At 41.1% G+C, this 26,146-nt stretch overlaps 1 protein-coding gene across 1 annotated transcript in view; it reads right to left on the bottom strand.

Annotated features, from left to right (window-relative positions):
• Positions 1-26,146, bottom strand: part of ern1 (endoplasmic reticulum to nucleus signaling 1) — an 84,346-nt gene that overhangs the window by 50,306 nt on the left and 7,894 nt on the right. Inside the window, exon 2 of the mRNA XM_043715094.2 lies at positions 6,177-6,294. Within this exon, the coding sequence (XP_043571029.2) occupies positions 6,177-6,294 (118 nt within the window). The remainder of the gene's footprint in view (positions 1-6,176; positions 6,295-26,146) is intronic.

The raw sequence follows: 26,146 nt of genomic DNA, 5'->3' as shown, positions 1-26,146 counted from the left end.
GATGAAACCATGATCCATTCTTAGTGTTATCTTATAATGTGCCTAATTTCAAGTCCAACATCCTGATTATTGGTAGGGGACAACTGGGGCAGAGGTGCCCGCATTACAGTCATGTTGACATGGCAGGTACAATGTAAGCACCAGTAGAAATATTTGTTAGAATTGCAAACCACTGCATGCAGTGTAAAGGCAAGAAATTTGAAGACTGTAGAAAAGACAGAAAAAACACTGCTTTTCTCAAAGTGGGATATATTGCCATGTAGCTTCGTAGGGCAAAAAATATATATACACAGTAGTGCCTCGACATACGAACGACCCTGTTCACGAACAAATCGGTTTACGAACAGGACTGTACATAAAATCTTGCTTCAACGTACGTACGAAATTCAAGGTACGAACGCAAAAAGCCCGTGTGCGACCACATGGTTTCATTGTTCAGCTTTGCTACGCGCGTGTTGAACGCAAAAGCTCTTGGGCCCCGCGTGATCTCATTCAGTTCATCTTTAGCGCATGCACTGTGAACAACCGTCCAAGCATTCTTACACTATCCAAACAATGGGAAAAATTGATTCAGTACGCGAACTTTTCAGTTCGTGAACCGGGTCCCGGAACGGATTAAGTTGGTAAGTCGAGACACTACTGTATTATATATATTATTGTATTTCAATAATTTATTCAATTCAATTCAGAGATAAGGCAGTTTGCACAGTTATCCAATTGTTTGGTAGAGACAGACTCGGGTGGGGACCTGAGCAAGGGGTAGGAGGGAAGAGGGCAGAGTGAGAGGAGGGACAAAATCAAGGACAGATTTCAAAGAGTAGTTGATCATGGTCAGTGGTTTTGCAGGAGGATGATCTCTCTTCACTTTGAAACTACAGTTGTAAAAACCCAACCAGGTCACTACTGCTTTAATGACAAACCAATCCCGTCATTATTATCTGGTCTGGTTGACATGTAATTCCAAACCCAGGACAATGTTGTTGATTAGCTCAGAAAGCCACTATGATATTAAAAATTGTTACAGGGAACTATCAACAGTACAGCAGAGATGGACAATTAATTTGGCAGCAACAGTGTGTTTATTTGAGCTGTAACCCACCCTCCCCCGCCATTGCAGGAATTGCAAAACCTGCACCCATACCTCACCTCCATCCAAGGCCCCAAAGGAGCCTTCCACATCCACCAAAGTTTCACCTGCACATCCACCAATGTCATTTATTGTATCCGTTGCTCCCGATGCGGTCTCCTCTATATTGGGGAGACTGGATACCTTCTCGCAGAGCGCTTTAGGGAACGTTTCCAGGACACCCGCACCAATCAACCCCACCGCCTCGTGGCCAAACATTTCAACTCCCCCTCCCACTCTGCTGAGCATATGCAGGCCCTGGGCCTCCTCCACCGCCACTCCCTCACCACCCGATGCCTGGAGGAAGAACGGCTTATCTTCTGTCTTGGAACACTTCAACCCCAGGGCATCAATGTGGACTTCACCAGTTTCATCATTTTCCCTCCCCTCACCTTCCCCCAGTTCCAACCTGCCAGCTCAGCACCATCATCATGACCTGTCCTATCTGCCTATCTTCCTTCCCACCTTTCTGCTCCACCCTCCTCTCTGACCTATTACCTTCATCCCTACCTCCATCCACCTACTGCACTCTCAGCTGCAGTCTCCCCAGCCCCACCTCACTCCCATTTATTTTTCCACCCAGGAGGCTCCCAGCCTCATTCCTGATGGAGGGTTCCTGCCTGAAACGTCGATTTTCCCACTCCTCCGATGCTGCCTGACCTGCTGTGCTTTTCCTGCACCACTCCAATTTGATGATGCAGTCATTGTATAACATGAGCACATGGAAATGAGATTCCTCTCAACTTCCAATCTCAAGATTTGCCTATGACATTTCATTTAAGGGCACATTTTTGTTCAAAAACAAAATAAATAAAATTTTGAACAAAATACTGAAGGCAAAAACAAAGGATCTAAGGCAAAACACAAAAACAATGCCAAGATTAAGATTCCCATTATCTGCTAACTGAATTAGTCAGGTTTTTAGGAATAGTCAGCAGAAAGCCCTTCCAACTTCTTGATTAGCTTCCCAATAAGCAACAAATAATAAACAAATAACAAACTAACAAGTGATATTAATAATATGGAGCATACTATGTTGAGACCATTTACAAATTGCAAAACCAAGAATATAAAGCCTATTGTGTGTTACCTTTGTAACTGCAGCTAGCTTCCTAAAGTAGCAAGGCACAATTCTGAAGCTCTACATTTTGATGGATAAGAATGCATGTGCACAACTGTCCTTGATGTCTTTCCAGTTAGCAGAAAGACCTACAGTGTTTTCAAGCTGGTTATGGGAAATAGATGTAGTTTAAGTAACTATGAAAGTTTCCAGTGCACTCTTAATTTGAGGTTTTCAACATTAATATGCTCTGTATGTTGTTTATACAATTTAGCTTGCATCATCAGAAACAATCCTTGACTCATTTATCCTCCATCCAAACATAGTTCTATTACAACGAACCATTTTTAAACAAATGAATTTCATAGATTTAGAAATCAGGCTGGTCATGAAGTATACTCAAGGTTCAGATAGATTTTTAATCATCAATGGGAATAAGGATAATAGGGGGAAAAGCAGAAAAGTGGAGTTGAGGGTTATTTGGTCAGCTGTGATCTCACTGAATGGCGGAACAGACTTAATGGGCTGAATGGCCTATTTCTGGTCTTCTGTCTAATGGTCTACTTGGCAGGAACCAGTTTCTTCCTATCATCAAAACCTTCCATTAATTTTACTAACTTTATTAAATCTCCGCATAACCCTCTGTTTAAGAACTACTTCAGCTTTTGGTCTCTGTATAACCAAGGCCTTTCATCCATTACAACAAGAAACCTTCCTCCACACAAAGATCTTCATGTCCATCCCAAGTTGTATTATTCAGAATAGTACATGATACTCAAGAAAAGGAGAGGCTCAAATTAATTTATATCATGCCCTTACTATATCCTCTTATTCAATGCTACCGATGCTTTTAACACAGATTGTCCCACCAGCACACTTTCTCTGTGACGGCAGTTGCTTTAACTCTCATTACATGGATGGTTCAGTGGTTAGCACTGCTGCCTCACAGCACCAGGAACTGGGTTTGATTCCACCCTTGGACGACTGTCTGTGTAGAGTTTGCACATTCTCCGGTGTCTGCGTGAGTTTCCTCCGGATGCTCCTGTTTCCTCCCACATTCCAACGGTGTGTAGGTCAGGTTAATTGGTCATGCTAAATTGTCCCATAGTGTTAGGTGCATTAGTTAGGGGTAAATATAGGGTAGGGGAACGAGACTGGGTGGGTTACTCTTCCGAGGGTCAGTGTGGACTTGTTGGGCCAAATGGCCTTTTTCCACACTGTTGGTAATCTAATCTAAATGTTCCTTTTGCTTTTTTAATCAAACAATTCAAAACAGCTATCATCCTCAACAGAAGCTCTAAGTCTTCCTTTTAAAAAGTAGCACACTGAGATGGGATCTTTATGTGTAACTTTCTGCAAAACGTGGCAAAAACAAAATACACAGGAAACGTTGGTTGCACAGTTCCTGAAACTAACCATTTCACATACCATTTCAATGTGAGGTTTATGAATTGAGACAATACACAGTAACTGTGTACACATTACACTGTTTAAAAAGGTTCAATTCGGTCAATGATGTGGAGATGCCGATGTTGGACTGGGGTGAACAAAGTTAAAAATCGCACACCGCCAGGTTATAGTCCAACAGATTTATTTGGAAGTGCAAGCTTTTGGAGCGTCCTCCCTTGTCAGATAGCTAGTGGGGTAGGATCATAGGACACACAGTTTATGGGAAAAGATCAAAGTGTCAAACAGTGACATGATGTGTTGAACAAACCTAGATTGCTGTCTTGCATACTTAGAATGAGGATGCAGGTTTCGATTGATTAATATGTAAATCCCAGAACTTCTTTCTAATCACATTCGCGAGATAGCTTAAGGTTTTATTAAAAAAAGTGACATCTCTGCACAGACAATGCATTAAAGGTTAGAGTCCTTATGTATTCCAACCTTGAGTCAGACTGGTTCTATTTCCAAAGTAGGAATTTATAATATGTCACATGGACTGACTGCAGATTCTGTGCTTTTTGAACAAAATAGAATACATCTGCTAATACAAGTTCACCCCATAGATGTGTGTGTGTGTGAGTGAGTGAGAGAGAGAGAATGTCACACTACAGGTGATCCCACTAAACTATATACTCTCTCGCGCACGCACACACACACACACACACACTCCTTCTAGATGATGGTCATGGGTTTTTAAGGTGCTCTCAAAAGAGCCTTGGTGAATTTCTGCAATGTATCCTCTAGATGGTACATAGTGTTCTAACAGTGTATTAGTGGGAGAAGGACTGAATGTTTGTGGATGTGGTGCCAAGCAAGTGAACTGTTTTTTTTCCTGGATTGTGTCTAATTTCTCAAGTGTTGTTGGAGCTTTAGGGGTGCTATGAATATCAATAACTGATGGTTAAATTCTCTTGTTGGAGATAGTCAGTTTCTGGCACTTGCGCAGCCAAATATTACTGGGCACATCAGCCCGATCCTGGATATAGCCTCGGTCATCCTGCATTTGGACGTTGACTGCTTCAGTAATTGATGAGTCACAAATGGTGCTGAACATTGCACAGTTAGGGGCCAAACGAACTGCTGATACTGGAATCCAGTTCTCAGTTTCTCCAGGTAGAGGGCACAGCCTGGTTGGTCGATGGAGGAATGAATCCAGTTGGTGGGCTGGATGGAAGGGTCGGTAAGTGGATTGGAAGAGAGGAGCAGGGGGTGGCTGGAAAGGGAGTCAGGGAATGAGTGGGAATGTTATTTGAAATTGTAGAACTCAATATTGAGTGTTCCAGGCTGTGGGCTGCCCAGCCAGAAGATGAGGTGTTCCTCCAATTTGTGGTCTGATTCACTGTGACAATGGAGAAGGCCAAGGATGGTCGTGTCAGAGAGGGAATGGGAATTGAAATAGGTGGTGACTGGCGGTCAAGCTGGTTCTTGCGGGCTCAGCTGAGATACTCGGCAAAACGTGCAGTTTAGGTTTGGTCTCACCAATGTACAGAAGACCACATTGGGAGCACCGGATTCAGTAAACTAGGTTGGAAGAGGGGCAGGTGAACCTCTATCTGACCTGGAAGTACTGAATAGGGCCCTAGATGAAGATGAGGGGCATGATGTGCCAACAGATCTTGCAACATTTACAGTTGCAGAGGAAAGCACAGGGATATTCGGTGAGGGTGGGGTGGTGGTGGTGGTGGTGAGGACAGTGGCGTGAACCAAGAACCATTGAAGGGATTGGTCCTTGTGGAAAGTAGAGAGAGATGGGGAATGGAAGATGTTTTTGATGGTGGGGTGTGGTTGAAGTTGACAGAAGTGTGAAGGATGATACACTGCACAGTTAGCAAACATTCCCACTCTGACCTTATCACGGTGGGAAGGTTATTGATGAAGCAGTTTAAGATGAGAGTTCCTGAGGTATAAACCTGCGGATCTCCTGCAGAAACATCCTGGAGCTGGGACAACTGACCGTAAACAGCCAGAACCATCATAATGGCATGAATCACGAAGACAAAAGTTGAATGATCCTCCTCTAACAGGTGAGCTAACTATATTTAACCATTACTTAGTAGCTGGCACATTTAACGTGTTTTGAGGGTGAAGTAATTGGGCTTTTCTATAAAGAAAAAGACCAAGTTTATTCCAATAACCTTTTGAGTGCCATTTAGAAAACAGAATGCACAGAGATGAGGTTGCTGTTTGCCAAGCATTCCAACAGAAAACTGGTGTGATTGTGACAGGGAGAGAGTGCGATTAAAAACCTAAATTGTGCCATCAATATAAAGGTGTAATACCTGAAGTGTCGAATATAAAATTCAAAAACCCCAAATACCAGTTTAAAATGGAGAGTATATAGTGATTACTCCTTAAGAATTTACTCTTAAGTCCACATAATGAATGAGGCCAAAAGTCAAAAAGTGAATTATTGCTCGCATTTGAAATTGGCTTTTTATCAAACAGATTTATTCCAATCAAACAGGTAAAATTTAAACCAAACCATAGCCGGAAGTGGAGTTATATTTTCGCCACTTCCAAGACACGAATGATGCTACTTACCTTCTTTCAAGGTCCATTTGATTGAGCCTGTCTGTTTGCTGACAGCATGCAAGTTTCCATCCAATGTTGATATAAAAAGCAGTGTCTCAGGCAGGACTGTGCTTGAACTTCCACAGCACTGTAAAACAAACAATATATAAATTTCACCCAAAAAGACAGAACATTACTGTAAATTCACTCTTTGAAAAATAATTCAGGAGCAAAGTCCCAAAGGATCCCCCAAACACACGGCTTCCTGATTTAAGGAGTCACCCATTTATGATGGAGAGGAGGAGGATCGTTTTCCTCAGAGGGTAATGAATCCATGGAATTCTTTACCACAAAGTATTGTAAAGATGGAGTCATTAAATGTGATTAAGGCTAAGACAGACAGAATTCTTATCTGTAAAGGAGCCCTGCATGGGGGAAAAAAATAGGAAAGTGGAGTTGAGGGTTATCAGAACATCAATGCTCTCTCTGAACAGCAGAGCAACTCGAGAAGCCAATGGGCGATTTCTGCTTATGTGTCATGGCTTTATCAACACAGTTTTGAAATATTAGATATGATATGGGAGGGGAGGAATCATGAATCTAAGGCAGTTGCAAACTGTTAAGACTGTTTATGCTCAGTTTAATTTCCAATCGCATACTGGATTACCCAAATGCTGAGGCCATAATCACTTAATACTGTAATTTAGCTCGACAGATATCCCATTGGGAGTAACAGGCTATAATAAAGGAATTAAATACATAGCAGTGATATTGTAAACTCAACATAAGAATTTGTTCAATGAAAACCAGTCTTAGAAACACAGCCACTTCATAAGAATTACATTTTATGCACAAGCTCTGCCCTTACTCTCACTTCACCCAATAGCATCAAGGTAACAGAAGTTCAATCCAACTTTGCAATGTCCTTTATGGTCTAATGCACAAGACAAATCTGAAAGGTTCCAGAAGGCACTGTTCTATTATTGCTTTTCTGCTTCTAAATCAGAATCAGAGCATCAGCTTGTCCCTTGGTACTGACTGCATTTTCCCCAGTCAGTATTCACACCCTTTATAGTTCTAAATGCAGATACCAAGAGCTTCTGCAAAGATTTGTTTCTGAACAATAGAGGACCCATGCCAGAAACACACACAGCTCAATTAATGTCTTGCACAAAGATGCCACGTTTAAGGAAGCTGCTTCCACACCATATTTTTCTTTACCACCACCTACCCACCCTTCATCTCCTCAACAACCTAAATCCCACTGATGCCGCAAAGGTTTCCTCATCTGAAACCGACACTATCAAACCCATCTGCAGTTTTGCTCCGCACCTTGTTGTTATGCAGCAAGAATTTATACAACAACAGATTATCACAGCTACTTGTTATTGCTGTTTTTCAGACCCAGCTATGGCATAGCTTGAAAATTTAAGAACTGCAAGCACAACAGCAAAAGAAAATACTACAAATACTGAAAATCTGAAATAAAATAGATAATGCTGGAAGCACTCAGATCAGGCAAGCTTGCCCTGGTCAATATTTATACCGTCAGTTTACAAAGAAGGAAAGTAACATGCATATGCACACATTACTGTTTCAGTATTTCTGAGATTAATTATCTTTCATATTTAATATCAATTAAAACATTTTCAAATACAAACACAAACATCCAGTAAGATACTTTATACCATCAATTAAATATTGAAAATTCACAAGAGTTTAAAACAATGATGACTCCAGAAACTGTGGGTACCCTCCAAGTGCTTCAGTGAAACCAACAGGAAAAGCTGAAGCTCAGCAGCTGTTCCCCTTCTCACTCACTTCAAAGGGAAACGCTTATAGCTTCTGTCAGAGTTCACTGTTGGTGCATTCTTACTCAACACTCATTGTGCAAGGCCATTCTCCACCTTGTCCCACTTAACTACAGAAAACAAGCTAAAACACACAATGGATAGCAATACTAAACACTAGCTGATCACACCTAGAAAGGGAGATACTGCAGTTTTACATGATTGTACAGGAAGTTCTACAAACATGTCTAGCCTGAGTCTATCACCTGAAAAGCTGAGCTGACAACATTGCTCCTGACACCAAAATCCCAGACAGTTCTGTCCACTTAGTCAAGTCCACATAGATAACATCCACTGCCCTACTCTCCTAAGAGTCAAAAGCATGGTGCTGGAAAAGTTCAACAGGTCAAGCAGCATCCGAGGATCAGAAAAATTGATGTTTCAGGCAAAAGCCCTTCATCATTCCTGATGAAGGGCTTTTGCCTGAAATGTCAATTTTCCTGCTTCTTGGATGCTGCCTGACCTGTGCTTTTCCAGCATAACACTCTTGACTCTAATCTCCAGCATCTGCAGTCCTCACTTTCAATCTCCCAAGAGTCATACAGCATAGAAACAGACCCTTCAGTCCAACTTGTCCATGCCGACCATGTTTCCAAACTAAACTAGCCCCATTGGCCTGCTCCTGACCCATATCCCTCAAACCTTTTCTATTCATGTATTTATCCAAATGTCTTTTAAAATTCTAACTGTACCTCCATGCACTACTTCTTCTGGCAGTTCATTCCACACACAATCCACTCCGTGTAAAAAAGTTGTCCCTCATTTCCTTTTTAAATCTTTCTCTTGTCTCCATAAAAGTATGTCGGCCCTAGTTTTGAACTCCCCCTACCCTGGGGAAAGACCCTGGTGATTCACCTTATAAGGTCACCCCACAACCTCCTCCGCTCCAACAAAAAAAAACCGCCTATCCAATTTCTTTGAGGCAGCACGGTAGCTCAGTGGTTAGCACTGCTGTCTCACAGCGCCAAGGACCTGGGTTTGATTCCAGCCTCGGGTGACTGACTGTGTGGAGTTTGCACATTCTCCCCGTGTCTGCGTGGGTTTCCACCAGGTGTTCTGCTTTCCTCCCACAGTCCAAAGATGTGCAGGTCAGGCGAATTGGCCATGCTAAATTGCCCATAGTGTCAGGTGCATTAGTCAGGGGTAAATACAGGCTGGGGGAATGTGTCTGGATGGGTTACTCACCGGAGGGTCACTGTGGACTCGTTGGGCTGAAGGGCCTGTTTCCATACTATAGGGAATCTAATCTCCTTATACCTCAAACACTCCATTCCTGGCAACGTCCTGGCAAATCTTTTCTGAAGCCACTCCGGTTTAATAGTATCCTTCCTATAACAGGGTGACCAGAACCACACACACTACTCCAGAAGAGCCTCACCTACATCCTGTACAACCTCAACATAACGTTCCAACTCCTATATTCAAAGGTCTGAACAATGAAGGCAAGTGTGCTAAATGCCTTAACCACCCTATCTGTATGCGACATAAACTTCTAAGAATTATGTACCACAACCCCTCTGTTCTACAAGATTACCCAAGGCCCTACGTTTAATTGTACACGTCCTGCCCTTGTTTGTTTTACCAAAATGCAATAGTTTGCATTTATCCAAATCTGCCACACCTCAGCTCATTGACCCAATTAATCAAGATCACTTTGCTATCTTCGATAACCTTCTTCACTGTCCACCAAACAACCAATTTTGGTGTCATCTGCAAACTTACTAACCATGCCTCCAATATTCTCTGCAAATCATCATATAAATGATGAACAAAAGTGGACCCAGCACTGATCCCGGAGGGACAGCGCTGGTCACAGGCCTCCAGTCTGAAAAACGACCCTCCACCACCACTCACTCTCCTGCCATCAAGTCGATTTTGTATTCAATTTACAATCTCACCCTGAATCCCACGTGAGCTAACTTCACTAATTAGTATAGCATGCAGAAACTTAACAAAAGCTTTTCTAAAGTCCAAGCAAACAACGTCTACCACTCTGCCCTCAACCTTCTTTGTTACTTCCTCAAAAAACTTAATCAAGTTTGAGAGACACGATTTCTCACACATGAAACAATACTGACGGTCTCCAATCAATCCTCGCCTCTCCAAATGTATGTAAATCTGATCTCTCAGTCAGACATCAGATTAGATTAGATTAGATTAGATTAGATTACTTACAGTGTGGAAACAGGCCCTTCGGCCCAACAAGTCCACACCGACCCGCCGAAGCGCAACCCACCCATACCCCTACATTTACCCCTTACCTAACACTACGGGCAATTTAGCATGGCCAATTCACCTGACCTGCACATCTTTGGACTGTGGGAGGAAACCGGAGCACCCGGAGGAAACCCACGCAGACACGGGGAGAACGTGCAAACTCCACACAGTCAGTCGCCTGAGGCGGGAATTGAACCCGGGTCTCTGACGCTGCGAGGCAGCAGTGCTAACCACTGTACCACCGTGCCGCCCACATCATGTGAGAATAACATAGGATTGGGAGGGAGAGGAGAATTTTGTGGGAAAGGTATGGGCTGCTCTTGTCCTACCTGATCCCTTCTAGGACCTCACCAGGTGCTGAATCTGTGCAGAGTCCTACTCCACTATAAAGAGGGAGTGCCCGTAGGAGGGAAAGTGGGGAGGAGGCCATCTACCAGTGTACCAATCTCCCCGTCCTTCTAAATGTCACTCCAAGGATGGAGTTCAATTGACACAAGCATTTTCATCAAGTGGAAAAAAATTAGAAGAGTACAGGTAGATAAACAGACAACGTGGAAAAATTTAAATATAATAACCAATGTATAACATTCAGCAAGAGAACAATACCATTCTACATCATGTAAATGTGAAGGATGTTTAAGATCTAGATTTTTGCACAGACAAAAACCAAACGACACTGGGTTATGGTCCAACAGGTTTAGTTGAAACCGCAAGCTTTCGAAGCACCGCCCCTTCCCCAGGCAGCTTTCGGAGCACTGCTCCTTCCTCAGGTAGCTTTCAGAGCGCTGCCCCTTCCTCAGGCATTTTCAGCTGTATTAACTGTTAAATTGAATCTTTGTACTAAAGGCGGTAATCAGAACCTAAACAGATCATTTAAATAGCTAAAGCTGATAAAGATGTAACGATGGGTAAATTGATTTGTACACTCTGCACAGGCATAACATACCTAAGATACAGAAATCCTCAAGGTGGTTCACAACGCCAATGGGATAGACAAAACAATTAACATAGAATAATGAAATGTCAAAGTGAATCAATAAACCAAGATCAAAACATTTTACCATAACAAATTAGTGACATTAAAATACTGTTCTGGAGAGAAAACAATGCATTTGCAGTTGAAACACACCTTATGGCAATAATCTCAGAATTGGAGATATACTATGAGGATCTGTTCTGACATTCGTACAAATTTGGTTACAACAGAAGAAACGTCTCAGCTCATGCCTGCCTAGGCAAGTGGATAGTATTCTTGACTCTAAATCAGAAGGTTTCAGGTTTAAATTCCATTTCAGATTTGACAACAAAATACTCAGCTGACATTGCGGTATGGCACTCAGCAGGTTTTGTAGTACACAATATAGCGTCTTTTATAAGAGACATCAACAACAACTTTCATTTACATCGCACATTTAACATAAAAAAGAAACACCCAATGGTGCTTCACTAGATTGTTAAAACATGATTTAAAGTCTGGTATTGACCTATAGTCAATTAATTAAAACATTGCAATGTTACGAGTTATATTTCTCAAGCAACATATTACTATTCTAGTTCAGGCACGGAAATTGATTTCAGAAAACATTTTCCACGAGGTCCTAGATCAGTGCATAGAGAAGACTATAAACAAGGAAAGCCAGGAAATACATGTGTCTTGGTCACTCTCCTATGAACTATATTTCATATATTTCAAAGAAGAGAGAAGGAATGTGGTAAAAGACCCAAGTTCTGACAAAAAGAAACCACGAGAACAATAACAGCAACCTTTACATAGAATTCAGATACCAAACTGCTGACCATGACTACTCAGCTTTTCCTGTTTGGGTTTCCATCGAACACATGCCACATTATAACACTGATTGTTGTTGATATGCCGACTTCTACCAAATGACTGAAGACAGTACTTTGCTGCATGTAAAATACAAACAATATTTATGTAAATTAGTAAAGAGATTTTAAATAATAAAGGGTTAAACGGTTTGTGTGCACCCACAGTCCAACTGGAAGAACAGAAATAAACCGAAATCCATTCCATCAGTTGTTGCACTACAGCATGCCACATAATAAACAGTAACAGGCTTCAAATAGAAACATAAGTGAGTTGTAGCTCAGTTCGCACATATTAAACAGTGGCTCCAGTGCTTTGACAAATATTACCAGTTCAATATTTTCACTCCTTCCAATTGATATTATTGGCACAGAATTCCTGAGGAAGGGCCTGTGCCCGAAACGTCGAATCTCCTGTTCCCTGGATGCTGCCTGACCTGCTGTGCTGTTCCAGCAATAAAGTTTCAACTTTGATCTCCAGCATCTGCAGACCTCACTTTCTCCTTGGCACAGAATCACCAATAGCGATTCCTGCTAATTCTCAAATTCTAGCCGAAGAATGGGTGGATTATTAGAATCTCAAAATTTTACCCCGCTAAACGAATACTTATCAAGAAAGTAATGTTAAAATACAACAAAGCAAATGATTTCAAAAATGGAACAATTCTTTTCAATTTCTGAAGATACTATACTGAGGATATTAGAGTTAGCAACATATAGATTCAGGAGTTTTCTGAGAGCAGCTATGTACAAAATTGTGAGCAGTTTGTGGGCCCTGTATCTAAGGGAGGATGTGCTGACATTGGAGGGAGTCCAGAGAGCTTCACAAGAATGACTCCAGGCATAAAGAGCTTGTCACATAAGGAGCAGTTGAGGACCCTGGGTCTACACTCAATGGAGTTTCGAAGGTTGAGGGAGGTTCTCATTGAAATTTACAGAACACAGAGGATTATGAAAGTTTGTAGCTCAGGTTGAGGTTTAGGGTGTCGGTTTGCTCGCTGAGCTGTAGGTTTGATATCCAGACATTTCTTTACCTGGCTAGGTAACATCATCAGTGGCGACCTCCAAGTGAAGCGAAGCTGTTGTCTCCTGCTTTCTATTTATATCTTTCTCCTGGATGGGGTTCCTGGGATTTGTGGTGATGTCATCTCCTGTTCGTTTTCTGAGGGGTTGATAGATGGCATACAGTGTACAGTATTCCTCAAGAACAAACCATGACAAGCAGACCAAACACAGCCAGAAACCCTAACCACCTTACCATACATCAAAGAAGTTTCAGAAATGACAGTCAGACTACTAAGACCCCTCGGAATCCTAGTAGCACACAAACCCACCAACACTCTCAAACAAAAACTAACAAACTTAAAAGAGCCAGTACATCCCATGGACAAAACCAACGTCTACAAAATTCCTTGCAAGGACTGCCACAAACACTTCGTAGGACAAACAGGAAGAAAGTTAGCCATCAGGATACATGAACACCAGCAAGCCACAAAAAGACACGACCCTCTCTCCCTCGTAGCCCTACACACAGATGAAAAAAGCCACCATTTCGACTGGGACAACACATCTATCCTGGGACAGGCTAAGCAAAGGCATGCCAGAGAATTCCTAGAGGCCTGGCACTCCAACCACAACGCCATAAACAAACACACAGACCTAGACCTAAACTCTGATCTTTTCATGGAGTTGCAGTATTTATACGGCTGGTCTAATTAATTTTCTGCTTAATGTTAAGTCCCAGAATGTCAGACCAAGCCTGAATGCTGTTCAGATCTCACTGCACACAGGTACAGACTGTCACATTACCTGAGGAGTTGCAAATAACATTTGTGACCTTAACATGAAGGGAAGGTCATTGATAAAGCAGTTGAAAATGGACAATCCCTCAAGAACAGGTGGGGACTTATCTCCAACAATCTCTGTGCTTGATATGACTTGGAACAGTAGAAAGTTATCCCCAATTCCCAGGTATTTATCAGATATTAGCATCCTTTCCATAGAAATATCAGGACAGGGTTGGAAACCTGGTGGCATAATGCTTTTCCAGCATCTGCTCCATAGTGAAGCTGTCTACATGCCAGTGCTGCTTCCACATTGTAGCTTGGTTATGCCTATGGCAGGTCCAGTCAGAGCTTGGTACTTATACCACTGCTTGCTCCATGTGGATGTGTTCTATTCTAATGTCATTCCCTTTTTGTTGCTGCGACTTATCTTACACCCACAGTCCAGCACAGTTGAATCTTTACACAAGAGATGCACATACACAGTCCAGATATGGCATTACTTTAGCAGAAGAATCCTGGTCACAATCACCCATCTACAGTACACTGTACACAATCAGTAACAAACTACTAACTTTGAAAAACACTTAATTGTTTCTCAACTTTAGTTACAGGGTGATCCATTGGAAATGTTTACCTGTATAACAGAGTGGTCATCCATATTGCAGAGTAATGACGATAGCAGCAAGATCAATAATGATTTTGTCTTTACGTGTGCTAATTAGAACATTGTAGCTGCAATCAAACAGGTTTCCAGCTGAAAATGCAATTTATGCAAACATTAATCAAGAAAGCAACATTTACACAATGTTTGTTCTTTATTAAAATGTTAGTTATTCAAAGTGGGTGCATGCAAAGACAGAAAATGTTAATCGTCCAGCTAAGATAGCAAAATAACAGCTTACGCATGGCACTAAATCTGCCCTATTTTTTTCAACTAGCCTGTTCAGAGAGGTTGATTGGAACTTGAGCCTGGGTCTCCTAGTCCAGGGATATGGACAATACCACTACACACTTCAAACACTCAATGAAGGGTACATTTGTTAAGAACAAGTTCAAATTAAGAACAAGTTCAAAATCAGATGAGTTACCAACATAAACAAGAGACAGCCCCAAACTAATCTGACACAAGACCGTGAACTAAATTTCCTACAATGTCCAACTTAGGCCTCCCTCTCTCGTACACACTGCCTATTGTGTGAACACTTCTTTAAAAATCTAACGTCTATATGCTGTAATGGAACTGTCATGTAGTTAAAGCCATTTCTATTCTCAGAGACAGAATCATATCTCATAGAAACAGGTCCTTTGCCCCACCACTTCTATGCAAAGCAAACACCAATCTATACTAATCCATTTATCTGAACTTTCACCATAGCCTACTATACCCTAGCATTTTAAGTGCTCATCCAGATGTTTCTTAAATGTTGCGAAGAGTACCTGCCTGCACTACCTTCTCAGGAATCACATTCCATATTTCTACCACCCTCTTGATGAAAACATCGTTCCTTAGATTTCCTTTAAATCACTTACTCCTCATCTTAAACCTGTGTCCTCTGATCTTAGACCTGTCTGCCGTGGGGAGTAGCTTCTCATGATTTACTCTGTCTATGCCTCTCGTAATTCTGTATGCCTCAGTCAGATTTCCATCTCACAGCCTCCTCTGTTCCAGGGAATACAAACCAAGCCTACCCAGTCCTTCCTCATTACGGAGACTTTTCATTGCAGGCAACGTCCTTCACATCTTTCTATTAGTGTGAAGACCAGAACTGCCGACAATATTCCATCTAAAGCCAAACAAGTGTTTTATAGAATTGTAAGACAACTTCCCGGCTTCGATATATAACAACCTTGCTAAAGAAGGCAAGCATCCTGTATGTCTTTTCACCACCCTATCTACCTCCACATGTAGGTTTGCTCGCTGAGCTGGAAGGCTCATTTCCAGACGTTTCGTCACCCTAATAGGTAACATCTTAAGTGGGTCTCTGGGCGAAGCACTGTGAATAATTCCTGCTTTCTATTTATATGTTTGGGTTTCTTTGGGTTGGTGATGTCACTTCCTGTTCTTTTTCTCAAGGGGTGGGAGATGAGGTCTAATTCGATGTGTTTGGTGATAGAGTTCTGGTTGGATTGCCATGCTTCTAGGAATTCTTGTGCGTGTCTCTGTTTGGCTTGTCCTCGAATGGATGTGTTATCCCAGTCAAAGTGGTGTCCTTCCTTATCTGTATGCAAGGATATGAGTGACAGAGGGTCATGTCGTTTTGTGGCTAGTTGATGTTCATGTATCCTTGTGGCTAGTTTTCTGCCTTTTTGTCCAATGTAGTGTTTGCTACAGTTCTTGCACGGTATTTTGTAAATAACATTAGTTTTGCTTGTTGTCTGTATAGGGTCTTTCAAGTTCATGAGCTGCTCTTTGTGTGTGTTGGTGGGTTTGTGGGCTACCATGATGCTCAGACCCCTAACCTCTTGACCAACTTTTCTATTTGGGAACACTCACACAGAATAGAAACAGACCCTTTGATTTAACCACTCCATGTCGAATATAATCCCAAACTAAACTAGTCCCACTTGCCTGCTCCTGGCCCATATCCTTCCAAATCTTTCCTATTCATATGTTTATCCAAATGTCTTTTAAACACAGTAATTGTACTTCATCAGGAAGTTCATTCACACATGAACCACTCTGTGTAAAAAAAATTGCCCTCGTGACTTTTTAAAATCTCTTTCCTCTCATCTTAAAAAGTGTACCTGGAAATGTGTTGCTGGAAAAGCGCAGCAGGTCAGGCAGCATCCAGGGAACAGGAGAATCGACGTTTCGGGCATAAGCCCTTCTTCAGGAATCCTGCTCTGATCTCCAGCATCTGCAGACCTCACTTTCTCCTTAAAAAGTGTACCCCCTGGTGTTGAAATTCCCCATCTCAGGGAAAAAGACGCTACCATCAATTCTATCTTTAACTCTCATTATTTTATAAACTTTTATCAGGTCACCTCTCAACCTCCTATGCTCCAGTGAAAAAAGTCCCAGTTTTTCTTTATAACTCAAACCTTCCATGTTCTCGTTTGACCTGCCTCAATGTGTGAGCCACCTGATAGGTGAAAAACTCACAGAGGAACTTTTCAGTGGGATGTTTTAGCTGCTCTCTGGTCCCCAACAGCAAGGTGTAGACACATTCTGTGGTGGGGTCAACTCAGACATCACCCCCTGATGTCATCACCACCACCACTCAGGACAAGGATGACACCACCACCGCCAAGGTCACCTTTGCCCATTAACATACAAACAATCCATTATTAGATTACAAGGAAATCATAGAACAGTCAGCTGTTCTATCACACGATGGTTGTGTTCTTGTGCAACCCTGTGTAACAGAAAAATCATGCTTTAGAAACAGTGCTTAAAATGTTGGTGCCAGAATCGCATTACAGCCAACACACATTTTTAAAGTTTGTGCTGTAGAAACAGCGGCCCTAATTCATCAATCACATTACAGCGAATTTGCATTAACAAAATGAGTGTTATAACAGAACGATCTGTATTAGACACACATTGTATTATGCTAGCACCCTGGTCACCTCACTGTGTAGCAGCTGATTACACAGCTTTTGGACCATCAGCCCGAGTTATTTCAAATGGTAAAGTTTATTTGATCTTCATTTACTATTGTAAAGGATGATTCTGTAAAAGAACTGTAAAGGCACACAATAGTTCTCCCCTACCATTTTTACAGTATTAAAATAGTTCGTTCAATTGAATTACAGCCTTCCAAGTCAAAGCCAGTTTTATAATCCGAGTGTTACATTGTCCAAGTCACCTTCTTTCAAATAGACAAACAGAAGATGAAAGATAACATTGAACAAAGGGCCAGTCACTAATAACTAACACCAAAGCTTTATTAAGCAATTTGTTCCAAAGTCAGATTATATCAGTGGCATTTTTCAGGTAACAGAAGTTTTTGGCTCCACACCAATCAGCACTGAATAGGTTGTTGGCTAATGCTTTTCAGACGTTTTGATGCAGCTAGAAGCATGGTAAAACAAGACCGTGAAAGATGTATCTTTATCTGAAAATGAAAGGACAGACTTAGTTCGATATGGTACATCATTTCCTCAGGGTATTCCAAAGTACAAAAAAAAACTTTCTTCAGGACAGTGTAATGATAAAACTAAAAATATGTTCCCTGTTCAATAGGACGATGGCTGACATGTCCATAAAATACCTTCACCCCACGTCCCAAAATACCTTTGGTTAGAATGCATCTCAATCTCAGACTTAAAAACAACAATTTGGCTATCAACCACCACTTGTAGAAGCAATTTCCAAACTCTTACCATCGTTTGCGCAGGGCAGGGCTTAAATGCTCATTTTTGATACTCTTCTCTAGTTGCCCAATAATGTTCCTTACCTGGTCAAAATTTGTCTCCAAATTGAAACTATTCATACTGCAAATACAGCAGCTAATTTATGGATAACGACCCAGAGAGAATAATTAACTAAATTATACTGAACTGGGGGTAATGTTAGATAAAGGAAAAACCTTAGCCAGAACTGGAATAATAAATTATATTTTTAAATGAATGATGAATGCTTTATTTATTGTCACTTGCCTTTCACAGTGAATAATTCAGTAAGATCCAGTGAAAAATTTCAATAGTCGCCACAAACTATTAAAAATGGTGCTGGATTAAGAACAAAAAGGATAAAAGATATAACTCAGAGTCCCCACTCCTAACTCAGCTCACCAACGACACCCGTGCTGCCCCTCCTCCACCACCTCACCGCCTGCACTAGATACACCACCACAGGAGTCGCCACTCCTTAGGCATCATCTCTTCACCGTTACTTCACCAATATCGATAAAAGCAAAACACTGTGGATGCTGGAATCTGAAACCAAAAGACAAAATGCTGGAAAATCTCAACAGGTCTGGCAGCATCTGTAAGGAGAGAAAAGAGCTGACGTTTCAAGTCTAACTGACCCTTTGTCAAAGCTCGTGGATTTCAACTCAAATTCCACCCTGCATGCAGCCTCCAGAATTACAGGTACTTGCAAAAAAAAAGCTTTGACAAAGGGTCAGTTAGACTCTAAACGTCAGCTCTGTTCTCTCCTTACAGATGCAAGACCTGCTGAGATTTTCCAGCATTGGTCACCAATACTGATGCTGGGTTCCATGCTGAACCCACACTCACCCCACAACCATGGGTCCCCGGCTCCACTGATGCCTCAATGGCTTCAATGTGATTTTTCTGCACTCATCTAAACAAGTATAACAGGACTTTAGCTTAACATCTTACCCAGCATTGGTAAAATTTACAAAATCTAAAATAACCATTTACACTTGCAATGCTATTGTTTGCAAACAATGTCACCTTCCAGAATAATCAGCAAAAACTTCTTTCAACCATAAAATTTGCCTTGTATTACTTGAAAATTATTGGTGTAAATAAGCAGGCAGAATACTGACAGCTCCAAATCTTTAAATGTGTGTTTTTTAAAGTTCATTTTAAGTTGGAGTGGGATGCAGATTAATAATAATAGTTAAGATTGCTCCCTTTTAAGTTCCTCAATACCCGTTTTACAAACTAGCCGAAATCATTCAAAAGGCAAAACATTTTACAAAGTAGGAGAGGAACTGAAGAAAACTTGCATGTTAGCCTACACCCCACTCATATATTCCTGACAGCACACTAGTGAGCAATAAACAAAAAAATGCCAGCACACATTCCGGAAAGATCTATGGTCAAAAAGATGGGAAATAACTGACTAAAGATAGGAAGCTTATTTGCAGATTCTGCCTGATTCATCAAATTGGTTAACACCTCATCACAAAGCAGAGGTGCTTACACTAATTATGAATATCCGAAGGCTCAATTAAGCTGCATTGCAAGTTGGAAAATAAGACAAGACGACAGATCTATTAAGACATTTCCTAATTTTAAAAAAAATAGTTTTGACTCCAGAGACTTTTCTCTACAGATGCTGCCAGACCTGCTGGGTTTCTGTTCCTTTCCTGTTTCTGACTTCCACCCATACTGACTTTCCTAGACTAGGATTTAGGTTTGCTCGCTGAGCTGGAAGGTTTATTTCCAAACGTTTCGTCACCCTACTAAGTAACATCTTCAATGGGCCTTCAGGTGAAGCACTGCTGATAATGTCTGCTTTCTATTTATATGTTTGGGTTTCTTTGGGTTGGTGATGTCATCTCCTATGGCAATGTCATTTCCTGTTCTTTTTCCCCAGGGGGTGGTAGTTGGGGTCTAACTCAATGTGTTTGTTGATAGAGTTCCAGTTGGAATGCCATGCTTCTAGGAATTCTCTGCGTATCTGTTTGGCTTGTCCTAGGATAGATGTGTTGTCCCAGTCAAAGTGGTGTCCTTCCTTATCTGTATGTCAGGAATCTAGTGAGAGAGGGTCATGTCGTTTTGTGGCTAGTTGGTGTTCATGTATCCTGGTGGCTAGTTTTCTGCCTGTTTGTCCAATGTAGTATTTGTTACAGTTCTTACATGGTATTTTGTAAATGACATTATTTTTGCTTGTTGTCTGTATAGGGTCTTTCAAGTTGATTAGCTGCTATTTTAGTATGTTGGTGGGTTTGTGGGCTACCATGATGCTAAGGGGTCTGAGTAGTCTGGCAGTCATTTCTGAGATGTCTTTGATGTAGGGAAGAGTGGTTAGGGTTTCTGGATGTGTTTTGTCTGCTTGTTTGGGTTTGTTGTTGAGAAATCGGTGGACTATGTTCATTGGGTACCCATTCTTTTTGAATACATGGTGTAGGTAATTTTCCTCTGCTCTGCGTAGTGCCATGTGCTAATGAGCCGAGGAATAGAGAGCAAATGCAGCTGAACACGTAGCTGCAGAGCTGGTGTAGGAGGGAGGACTTTGTTGGGATAACTTCTGGGGAAGGTGAGACCTGTCCAAGGTGGATAGGTTGCATCTGAACTGGAGGGGCACCAACATCCTAGGCAGGAGGTTTGCTTGAGCTCTCTGGGAGGCTTTAAAACTGGATGGACAGGGCAATGAGAACCTGAGCTACAGATCAGATGATGGAGTTGGTACTGAACAGCGTGCAGAGAATGGGAGGAGGGATAAGCACTTGATAGGGAAAAGGTGCAGTCAGTGTGATGGGTTAATGTGTGTCTATTTTAATGCAAGAAGTGTCAGGAATAAGGATGATGAACTCAGAGCATGGATCAATACTTAGAACTATTAGCAAGTTTTGAGAAGATTTCTAGCTCAGGTTGAGGTTCTGGATGTAGGTTTGCTCACTGAGCTGCAAGGTTCATTTCCAGACGTTTTGTCACCCTACTAGGTAACATCTTCAATGGGCCTTCAGGTGAAGCACTGCTGATAATTCCTGCTTTCATCCACAAACAAAGCTGCAAAGAACATTATTTCAACGAGCCAACACACACTGCAGCTCAGTGAGCAAATCTACATCCAGAACCTCAACCTGAGCTAGAAATCTTCTCAAAACTTGCTAATAATTCTAAGTATTGGTCCATGCTCCGAGTTCATCATCCTTACTCCTGACACTTCTTGCATTAAAATAGACACACATTAACCCATCACACTGACTGCACCTTTTCCCTATCAAGTGCCTATCCCTCCTCCCATTCTCTGCACGCTGTATCTGTCTGTTCAGTACCAACTCCGTCATCTGATCTGTAGCTCAGGTTCTCATTGCCCTGCCCATCTAGTTTAAATCCTCCCAGAGAGCTCAAGCAAACGTCCCGCCCAGGATATTGGTGCCTCTCCAGTTCAGATGCAACCCATCCACCTTGTACAGGTCCCACCTTCCCCAGAGGTTGTCCCAATGAAGACCTCCCTCCTACACCAGCTCTGCAGCTACGTGTTCAGCTGCATTTGCTCTCTATTCCTCGGCTCATTAGCACCGGTAACAATGCTACTTTGTTCATCCTACCTTCTAGCTTTCAACCTACCTCCCTATATTCTCTTCTCAGGTCTTCCTCCCTTTCCCTATCTATGTCATTGGTACCGACGTGTACCACAACTTCTGGCTGCAACCATGTGGTTATTTTACATATTCTGATCAATGTTATAACTACAAAGGAGTACAAAATACTAATTTGTACTTGTGATCTTTTTAAGCACAGCAACATTTAATATTCGATTAAAAACCTAGTACAAACTATTCTTAAAAGAGGGGTTTCAAATTCCCATTATTTCAAAGAAACTGTGTAGAAAAAAAACAGAATAGGAGGCTTGCTGCAACAACCAGCTGAAAGGACAAGGTCAGCAGACAGCTTGGATTTCAGTACGCTATCAATACCGAGAAAGAGAACTTCAGTTGCTTGACGTATTACTTCCAGAATGTGGAGTTAATAGGTTTTCCATAGCATTGTTTAAAGTATATAGTACCTCTAAGCATTAATATTTTCAAATCAACCTGTGGAATTATGTTATTATACACATCTGGGGCAGTTGAGACTTGAACCTGGGTCTCCTGGCTTAGAGGTAGGGATGCTATGGCATTCTCTATGCTGCATTTCCTCTCCCTGATCAACACCAATGATAATTACTGCCTTGGTGCCTGGAAACCTTCAGTCAAAACCTTTATACAGCTTATCCAGATCTTCAACCATCTCCTCTTGAGATAATCTTAGCTTAATCTTCTAATTCTTAGACAGCACTCTCCAAACCCAAGACCACTACCATTTAAAAGGACAAAGGAGCAGATACATGAGTACATCAGCACCTTCAAGATCCCCTCCAAGCCACTCACCATCCTGACTTGGAAATATATCACCAGTCCTTCAGTGTCGTTGGGTCAAAATCATGAATTCCCTCGCTAAAGGCATTGTGGGTCTACCTAAAGCACATGGACTGCAGCAGTTCAAGACAGCAACTCACCACCTTCTCAAAGGAAACTAGGCACGGGCAATAAATACCATCCAGTCAGCAATGCTCTCATCCCATGAGGGAATTTTTAAAAACGTCATTCTCAAACATCTTTATGGTTCTCTAAATTTATCGCTTTCTCTCTCTCTCTCTCTCTCTCTCTCTCTCTCCATGTGAAGTTAGAGATTTCACAAAGTTAGTACAGTACACAAGCTGCAGTAGAGTGAACATGAAGGTTACCTTCATCAGACATTCTTTATAAATATTGACTTGCCTTGACTAGGTTTTCATATGTACCGTCGCCAATCTCTTAGGTCAAGTTCGCCATGCTTGAACAGACTGTTAGCCTAGTTCAATCAGGAACTAATCCTTTGATCTTGCAATGCACAAATTGGCTGCTGCATTTTCTATAATACAACAGTGAGTATACTTTGAAAAGTGCCAGCTGCATTCTTGACTTTGCAGTTCAGATTTCCAGTATCCACAGTATCTTGAATTGGAGTTTAAACAATTTGCTTTAAAGCACTTACAAATGCTTTAGGGTTTGAAATATGCTATATATATGTAGCTTTTTAAAAAAAACTTTAACTGGAACAAATGGCCAATGACCAATTCTCTGAACCTAGACTTACTTGCAAATTCAACGTAGGTGGGACACACTCCTGGCTTAAAGTAGGGATACTATGGCATTCCCTCTCCCTGATCAACACCAATGATAATTACTGCCCTGGCGCCCAGAAACCTCTGGTCAAAACCCTTATACAGCTTATCCAGATCTTCAACCACCTCATCTGAAATAATCATAGCTTACCCCTCTAATTCTTAGGCAGCACTCTCCAAAACTCTCTTTTAAACAAAAGCTCACAAAGATAACCTTACTAAAGTATTGCGGTAATGATGTCATTTAACCAGTTTCTGAATTTACAAACAATTAATTAGACACCAAGTTTAAAGGATTCAATCTATCTCTTCCTAAGATTGAAGCAAGAAGTGATTGTTAAATTAAACCTGCACTACTAAAAGCGCAATATGATTTTCCAATTCCAACTCATTGTAGGACTAAACCATTTTATACAAGGACCTTCTGGAAAAATGAATAGTTCCAGCCATGAACAATACAAAATACAAGAAAGGAAACACGAACAAAATCTTGTTTCAGTGTGACAGTGTGTAGGACCTCTGATATATTGGACTGAAAAAAAATACAAACTTGTAAATATGTAGTACCTTTCACATCCTCAGGAAGTCTCAAAATGTTCACAGCCAATAAGTACCACATTTCTGAGGTGCAGCAACCATTGTTCCACAGGCAATAGCAGAAATCACAGAAATAAGCACAGAAACCTCTCACAACACCAAAGATAAATGGCCAGACAGTTTTTTTGCCCCCACAGTCTTCATACTGCAAATTCCCAAGCACAGCCATCTGAGGAGGCTGGGCTTCAGGTAAGCAAGAAAAGCAAGAGGAGAAAGGCACAACTCATCCTATTTACCTCAGGCATGCCTGGAAGTAGCATACAGGCCAGTATTATTGAAGGCCAGAATGCTAGTTGCCCATTCACTTGTCAATCATAGATAGAGAAGGATCGTAAAAGGAAAAAAAAATATGATTTGGAGCTGGTGTTGGACTGGGGTGGACAAAGTTAAAAATCACAAAATACCAGGTTATAGTCCAACAGGTTTACTTGGAAGCACTAGCTTTCGGAGCGCTGTTCCTTTATCAGGTGGTTGTGACAAATAAAGTTGGAAGTTACCTCATAATTCCTTTTTTCCCCTGAAAATAGCTTGGTCCTTTCAAATGAATGTATGTTAGTCTATCCTACAATGCTCTTTTTGAATTTAGCCATTAACAGAGGAACTCTATTCTAAACAGCGTGTGTTTCTGGACTTGGATTCTGTATGCAGCAAAAATGGTGCATTAGCAATAGGTTTCAAAATCCTCCAACAGGCTTTAATCTTTTTCCCACCAACGCACTAATGTATGTGGAAATACATGCAGAGGTTGCAACTCAAACAGACTATTCAGTCCAACCACTCTATTAGCAGAGTTTTATCATGTATTTTATGCTCAAGTCTCTAACATGGAACTTGAACACACAACCTTCTGATTATTGACAGAAGTACCACTAACTGAATCATGGTTAACAACTTCATTCATCCTCTTCCAAGATTTCTTCAATTCCTTATCCTGCAGCCAACTATCTCACCTAACACCTGACCTGGATTCAGATATTTCAGAAAAAGCAAAACCTACAAACAAAGCACAATCATTTATTGCACCAGATGAAATTCTGGAAGTAGCAATTGTATGTTCACCTGACCTAGATCAGTTTGGATACTTTTGTTCAATTCCAAGGAAGAGGCAAAAACAAAAAAAACTCACCAATACAGGGATTGCACTAACTAGATTCCTGAACAAAAAGATACAGTGCAATGTATTCAGTAGCACTGACCTTTCACTGGTTTGTTTGGAAGCATGACAGCACATTAAAAAGCATGATCCATTTGGGCAGATGGATATTGAGGAATGTTCTTAATCAACAATGTTATGACACACCTCTGGAGCAGATGGGACTTCCCATTGCTATCACCTGCTACATTTAATTATTGAGATCTATCTGAAACCAGAGTGAAACTAGAATTGAACCGATACCTCTACTTAAAGGCTACATTGTGAAAGAGGTTAAATGCACAGACATATTTAAATACAAACTACATCCCTTGGGATTATTTCACATGACTGAATTATAATCTCACTACTATTTCATAGATTACAGAACAGCAAAAGACTGACAATTGTCCACAATACTGGAGAACCGTTGCAAATCAGAGACAGCCGAGTGAAGTTCCATCCGACTGGCTCAGGAGAACAGCAAAGATCCTGTGGCACCAGTCACAGATTAACAAGTACTTCAGGTGTCCTGGCCAAACATTTACATTCAAACAAATGCTGATGAGACCAACAGTAATCCAATTGTGAAAACAGAATTCCACAATTTTCCAGTTTGGAGTCTTGCACTGCAACCTACCTATTTACTAACATTAATTAACTCCACAAGAAACACCAAGACATTTGAGAAGTTTAATGATGCATTAAGTATATATAAATATCTCTAATTTTCTTGTCACAACAGTCTTAGCATTAGTTCTGAAAACCTAACAATTAAGTCATTTTCTTGATCCTATTCCAAATTAAATTCAGATTATTAGCTTGAATAATAATAAATTACTAAATAATAAAGAAATTACTCAGTGTGACTTCAGGCTATCATAATACAGAACTGCCAATAAGCGATAATGCATTAGGAGGGACTAACTAGGCAAATTTATTACCAGGTGGAGTACCAAACCATAGAGATTACAGTTGTGATCTGTAAAAATTAATTGTACTGGCTAAGATAGCTGTACATTTGAAAGTCAATTTTTACAAAGTCGGCAAGCAAAGACCAACTGAGTTTAAGTTGA

The sequence above is a fragment of the Chiloscyllium plagiosum genome, unplaced genomic scaffold (assembly GCF_037043375.1).
Source record: "Chiloscyllium plagiosum isolate Xiang-an unplaced genomic scaffold, Cpla_swu_hap1 HiC_scaffold_25, whole genome shotgun sequence".
Lineage (NCBI taxonomy): Eukaryota > Metazoa > Chordata > Chondrichthyes > Orectolobiformes > Hemiscylliidae > Chiloscyllium > Chiloscyllium plagiosum.
This window is presented reverse-complemented; position numbering and strand designations above follow the sequence as displayed.